The sequence below is a fragment of the Pseudochaenichthys georgianus genome, chromosome 7 (assembly GCF_902827115.2).
Source record: "Pseudochaenichthys georgianus chromosome 7, fPseGeo1.2, whole genome shotgun sequence".
NCBI classification, from domain to species: Eukaryota; Metazoa; Chordata; class Actinopteri; order Perciformes; family Channichthyidae; genus Pseudochaenichthys; species Pseudochaenichthys georgianus.
Window position 1 is genome coordinate 32,573,304 of NC_047509.1, and position 7,083 is coordinate 32,580,386.

The window sequence follows — 7,083 nt, forward strand, 5'->3', positions numbered from 1 at the left end:
AAAAAGATCATTGTACTCTATGCATTCATAGGTGGTCCTCTGTAGCCTAGCAGCCCTCAGATGGACAGCTTAACGTGAATTCCTATATAAAACATCTGTCAAGGTGGCCTTCCAATCAATTTCCCCATCACATCTCCTTAATCGCGTAATCCAGGCTGTGATATGTGCCGATTAGCAGCGAAAACTCCCCTAATAGGCCAGTCTGAATCCATACACAAGACAGACGTCTGCAGGAGTGTGCAGAGCATACAGATGGCCAAGACAGAAGACATCCAGACACACATCACACACAGTGAATCTGCTGCTGGCTGTGCAGCGGATTCCCTCAAGGACCCGGGGCTCATACATGTGGTAAAGTGTGAAGCACAGACCCTCACGGGATCCCATTAAATCAACTCACACACTGTATTTTACAATTTCCCCCCAACGATCAGCAATTTTCATATGATCCCTCCAGTCACTAGCAATCTAAAAGTGCTGCCACTCAACGGATCAGAGTGTGTGCAGGGTTTCCCCAAGGGGGCCGAGTGTGCGGCTGCCCTCTGCCCTGCAAGAGTCCATCCAGAGACTTTAGGGAGGGCTTACAAAGGACACTGTACATCCCTGCTTATCACTTTACCATGAGATATTTACTGTTTATTTCCCCTTACGGTACGTCGACACAGCAGCTTTAGACCAATCTTCCACCGCTTCCAACGCTTCTATGCCAATTGACTTTGAATGGGGATGACGTCACTTTGCCTCGCTTTTCGCCGAACTGCATTGTGAGGGAGCGAAGCGAAGATTTCCAGGATTCAAAAGTTGAGCAATGTTCAACTTTTGAAGCTGAGCTGGAAGCGCCAGCCAATCAAACACGTTTATGCAAATCTGACAGGAGAAGCGCTAGCCAATCAAACCGCGTGTAAGCAGGGAGAACCAGACCGCAGTTCATTTCCTCATATTCCAAACGAGAAATTACGGTAGCAAATCACCCGGTTCTTTACGACCAGAACTATTAACGGAATACAAACCGGAGGAACCAGGCATGGAGGGAGGTGGCAGAGACAGTGGGTGAAACTGGTAGGTTTTCGCCTGTTTGGGGAGTTTATATATATATATATATATATATATATTGCTCGCATAAAATCCCCGGGGTTTTTTGCTTTGTATGTCGGGGGCGGGAGATTCATGTGATTGGTTGTTGGTCACATTGCTCGCAAAAAATCCCCAAGCTGTCAGACACGCCCAGCTCCAAGATTTTTGAAAAGCTGCTGTGTGGACGTACCGTTATGCTTCTGCCACTAGCTATTATAAAAGTGGCATTAATATGTTAAGGTTGTCCTGCTGAACAAAACGTGTAACTATCAAAAATAATGTCTTTAACGGAGGACTGATTTTCTGCAATATTCCAAATTCCACTAGCAGAAGTCATCACCTCCACTTGTCTGTAAAGCCTGGACCCCCTTTCTATAGACATACAATACAAATGTGTATTAAAATGTATCATTCACATACTTTCTATGTGGATTGTCTAGAGGGCTCTCCTTCCTGCCAAATCCCACGTTTACTCGACTTTATCAGCACATTAACCTTAGCTTTATAGTATATATTTTTGACATCACAACCTTATAGAATATCTTACAGCCAATTAAAAGGCAAAGTAGTGCATTTTGGCCTCTGTTAATGTTTACATCAATAGTATTCATATGGAACCTATACTTAAAACATTTAATAAAAACAAGTTTCATATATGCAGCAAATATACTAGTTTTGTGTTGTTTTTTAAAACTATTTATATCACATTCAAAGTAGGAAATGCCCTATAAAAAGGATGAAGACCTAATGTTCAGCTACCTAACAACAAGACGTACCTAACCTTTTACTTGAGAATGAAGGGAAGCAAGATAGACGCTGTCCCTACCCACCCACCGCCTACAGACAATGGCCGATGTACGAGCAGACAAGCTGCTCCCCAAATTCATTATTTGAGGTTGAGAGGTTACGGTCATAGCTTCAAAGATGCTGCGTACGAGATGGTAAGACGCGGGGGCGAATAGAGGGGCTTCACTTCAAAACTGTTAAAGGTCTCCAAACTCCTGAGGATGTAATTTAAAAGTCAGTCAGAAAACCACGTCAAGGTATACTGCACTAAACTTCGTAACAACCCCTGGCCAGCAAAGTATAACAAAAGAACACATTTAGTATTCTGTGGTAGAGAAAAACTTATTTTCACTTCAGTCTCAGCTGTGTAACAGTGTGTAGCTAAAAAAGAAAGAACAATGCACTGTAGTTTCTTCAAACAGATTTTTATGATAAGGTTGGTAAAGAGAAATGGATAGACAAAAAATACACTGAGACATAATGCTCATCACAAACAAAATGAGGTTTGTAACATAAGTGTGAACTGTACAATTTCAAACCAACCGATCGAACAAAATAAACCCCTCTGTGCTTCAAAATTAAATGAGAAGCAGAATTGATCATTAGTAAATGCTGCATTCTGCATAAAATGGCTGCCAGCTTGAATCCATGATGCTGGTGAGAAATGTTAAAATAAATGTCTGGAGCAAATAACTGACAACAGGTGGGGGACACAAGTTCATTTCAGGCAGGCCGTGCTTCCAGTTACCCTCTTTGAGTCTTTGAGAAGAACTGAGTTTCAAAACTCTGTCATCTTCTTGTGTGTGTCAGACTTCCTGTGCTCGCCCTGGACAGACAGCTCTTGGGCTTTCTGCTGGGCCAGCAGTCGGCGGGCCGCTGACAGCTTCTCTTCCAGCTGCTTCACTCTGGAGGCATCCCTTTGCGCACACAAACAACAAATAGATTAGCAAGTGGGAAGACACTGGTTGGTTTTAGCTGCACTTTCCAGAATGAGTCGGCAACTGATATGAGTTTCTAGCCTCGGAGCTTTGCAGCTTATTTACATTTCCTCACAACTCCCACGGGCCATCTTGACAGGAGCTCTGTAGCCTGTAGTGTGCTCATTTCCCAGAATAAATTATAGCCGTGCATTTCTGTATCTATGATTGTTTTGGCTCTTGGTTCAGCTCCCAGCCTTCACAGAAGTCAGATTAGACATAGAATAAATGAACAACTGATCCGTACTGACCTTCCCGTCTGTCTCTTGAGGGTCTGCGTCAGTTTCTGGATCTCCCTCTCAGTCTGAGACACCCTCTCAGCAGCCTGGAACACCTTTACATTCAGAGTCCTCTTTATGCTTTTCCCCCCCATGTAAGCCTCCACCCCAGTCGCTACCCCAGCAGCAGCAGCCCCCCCCTCAGCAGGACCAATACTCTTGCCTCCTAGCTTGTTGTTGAGAAAGTCAAAGACGTTTTTGCGCCCCCCAGTGGCACCCCCCCGTGGCCTTCTGCGTCGAGGCTTCCTCTTCGGGCGGCCTGTCCCCTTTCCATCTTTGGCAGACTTCATGCGGGGTCGTCTCGGGGTGAGCTCGAGACACTCGTCCAGAGGCTTCCCTTTAGGCACGACGACTGCCATGACTGGCTCTAGTCGACCATCCTGCGCCTTTCCTAAGCCTGAGAAAACACAAGGGACACACGTTACACTTTTCTGCACATGTTAAACATATTATGCTCATTTTCAGGACCCCTAATTTGTGCTTCTAGTTGGGACATGTTTACTTGCTTCAATGTCCAATAAATGTATTCTCATACTGCCTGGCTCCAGCACCTCTTTCACATGCTCATGAACATACCAAAGTCATAGGAACTACTTTTTAACTCTTGAAATGGGACGACCCGAGGCATTAGAATGTGTCATCAGCCGTGCTGAAGGTCTCCTACTACCAATCTAGTTACTAAAATCAAATTAAAAAATGTTTATTGTATCTTTTGTGACCCATTGATTTGAGTTTTTTGCAAGACCCCCTTTCAATCAAACTTCCATACCTATCTATATGAATTATTATTAACCTCATTATAAGGATGTCCTGGCTTATGTGAGGTACTCCTTCTTTTGCAATGATATTGATTATTTATTTTATACAGCACCTATCCCACTGAGGTTTTGTTGCCTGGGCGCTCAGCCAAATTGTTCCTCCGCATTTAACCCTTCCTAAATATTGAAGTGCAGCACAGTGCAGAGCGTAGGGACCAACTTAAATTCTAAAGCCAATGCTTTATCAAGGGCGGATTAAGTAAATGTAGCATGCATGTGTTTAGGGAAGGAGGAAACCTTGGGGGAAACATGCAAAATCTGGCCAGGTTCTTACCCGTACCTTCTTTCTGTAAGATGACAACGCAACTAAGGCACTTAGCATGCACGTTGCAAAGAAGATATTAACTAATGTTTCTTAAACTTGTTATGACCTTCCTTTAATGCTGGTGAGACATGTGTATGGAGAGTAGTGCAGTAAATGACTTATCTTGCTAAAAAAAGAAAGAAAATAAATCAATAAATAAATAAGTGCCACGATCAGAACAGGACGTTACCACTTTAGAAACTGAAATGTGATTCATGTGCACTTGGACTTACCTTTCCCGTATTCATAACCCATTTTGAGCATGAGCTTGGATCCGATGCCTTTGGTGTGGGCCTCCCAGCCACCGAAATCGGCACTTCTTAAAATGTCTGTGGCATCTACAGCGGAGTCCATAACTATTGGGTAACAAGTGAAAACCAAGAAGAAATAGTTAGTTACACAACTTTCACTCAAATTAAAAACTTTACTTCCACATACATTGCATTACCAGCTTTTAAAAAGGTTTCTGAGACTAGTTCTGGCTTTGATTGACAGGTATAGCAACTCATAACCATAGACACCTTTTGCAAAAACCACATCATCTTCATCTTCATCTCCACTGTCGTCAGAGTCAGAGGAGGAGGGCAGGTCGTCCTCTCTCAAAGGAGGGATGATGCAGTCGGCCTCCACCACGACATCTTTCAGCAGCACCGAGTCAAACTTCACAGTGAAGAAACCACTGTCCAATTCTACAGTGAGAGAAAACAGAAAAGTTTAGTCAGAAAAAGTTTTAAACTAAATTATTTTATTACCTTTTGTAAATGGTATTTAGATAACTGATGATTGTCAAGGAAATGTATCTATTGGACACTTTACATTCAGTATATCACAGTATCGTGGACACTTACTGCCTAAACTGTGAGTTTGCTTTAAAATTCGTGATCAAAACCTGGCCCTGTCATCATAATACCTTTGATTTTGGCAGGGTACCAGAGGCCGTCCTCATGTCGAGCCAAGCAGGACGAGCCTGCTTCAAGATTGCTCAGGTCGAACTCAAGGAACTCTCTGAGCTCCGACACATACACCACTTCACCGTGGGAAAACCTTCAAGAAGCAGAAGACAGAAATTAGATAAAGCTGATTTCACAGTGCTTGTTGGAGCTCAAACTGTAATACAATCTCTATTAATGTTTTCCCATTTGTGAAAATACTAGACAGTCATTTAGACAATCATGGTTCACCAAATAACAAGCAGATCAATAGGGTGACAACTACATTTTTTATAAAAGTAGCAAAAGAAGGAACATTTCTCAGAGTCTTTGACTGATTTCTGTAGATATGGTCAGCCTGCATTATGTGGACAATGGGTGACACTTGCTGGAGGATATCTGCTATTACAAAGGAGGCAGGCAAATACTGACAATAAAACAACCCCTTGCTGGTCTTAGTGTAAAAACATTGGAACTTTACCTGCATGTATCCGGGAAGCGACATTTGTCCTCCAGGTAATATGGACAGGGTTTCATAGACTTCTGGGTGGGGTAGACGTAGAAAACTCTAACTTGTGCCTCTTCTCCATCTGCTGGTTCTGCCCCCACCACCATGGCATTGTGATACTCCAATGTCCCCCATGATGTCCGGTACGGTGCTCTTACTTTGGTGCCACTGAGTGTATCTTCTTCTTCTTCCTCCTCCTCATCCTCACCATACTCTACCCCACCTTCCTCCTCATTGTCCTTCTCTCTAGTGTCAGAGCTACTACCTGACGACCCCCCGAGTTCAGTGTAGAAAGCAGCAAACTCATCGTTCAAACTGCCGTGTGCTCCGTTTGTGCCAGCTGCTGCCGTTGAGGTGTTCGCCTGAAATCCATAGATGTCCTCCAGGCTGGCCAGAAGCTTACTCTTTTTGACAGACACCAGGCTGGACTCGGTGAGCTCTATCAGCTGACTGAGGTCCTCTTTCAGTTGTAGCAGGTCAGACTGCTGGGAAGGGTCCAGGCCAGCTGACAGGGCGGTGTCCACCTGCTGCAGCTGGGCACCATAGGCACTGATGGCTGCCTCCAGGGTTCCTTCATCCATGCTGACACTTGGCACAGGACAGGGACAGGAATGGACAGCATGAAGCCTCCAAGACCACTGAGGAAAAATAAGATGATAGATTTAAAGTAGAGATAAGTTAGGAGATAAAAGCAGAATGAGTAGATAACATGAGAATTCAATCATTTCCTGTAATGCGTATTTTAGTGACTATCTATTAATAACATGGTCCAAGGACATTGACAGACTGAGTGGGAAGACCACAGTCAATGACAAGATAACTGAAGTCAAAGGAATACAGTTAAGTTACCACTAAACTAACAGTATAATTTACTGTATTCAAAAGGTAAATAAAAAAACTAGTCCTGCTTCATACACTAGCGGTATGTTAGGGCATGTTTTCCGTAAGATTTATAAGTCCCCCGTATATCTAATTAGGTACCATTGTAAAACAATTTAACAGAACGTTAACGTTTAATAGCAAACCATGGTTAATTTTAGAGGTAGTGTTAGCTAAATATTAGCCGTTTTTAAGCTAACGTACAACTGAGCATAATAACAGTAGCATTACCTTCGTATTTAGACTAGCTGTCTGACATCCACTGCAAAGACGGAAAACGTCATAGCCATGAAAACAACGTGCTATGTTAGGAAAAGAAGACCATTAGCTGAATTCACATAATTGATCAGCACAGTGACAACATGGACTGGTCCTGTAGCAAGCTAGCAGACGAGAATGAATGATATCAGTTCCTTTCAAAAATAAAATTGGCTTTAGATGGTGGATGTTTTCCAACTTCGTATTGTCAGTACGTATACTGACAATACGAAGTTGGCAGTCAGAGGCTGAATGTATTGTATTTTTTTGTT

General features: G+C 43.1%; 1 protein-coding gene across 1 annotated transcript; it reads right to left on the bottom strand.

The window, feature by feature from the left end:
* Window positions 1-2,269: 2,269 nt before the first annotated feature.
* Window positions 2,270-6,940, bottom strand: zgpat (zinc finger, CCCH-type with G patch domain). Its single transcript, XM_034087126.1, has 7 exons — window positions 6,785-6,940; window positions 5,648-6,312; window positions 5,148-5,281; window positions 4,759-4,926; window positions 4,471-4,593; window positions 3,089-3,512; window positions 2,270-2,777 (listed from the first exon to the last, which is right to left on the bottom strand). The coding sequence occupies exons 2-7, from the start codon at window positions 6,253-6,255 to the stop codon at window positions 2,639-2,641; spliced, it is 1,596 nt and encodes a 531-aa protein (XP_033943017.1). The 5' UTR covers window positions 6,256-6,312; window positions 6,785-6,940; the 3' UTR covers window positions 2,270-2,638.
* Between the last annotated feature and the right edge of the window lie 143 nt (window positions 6,941-7,083).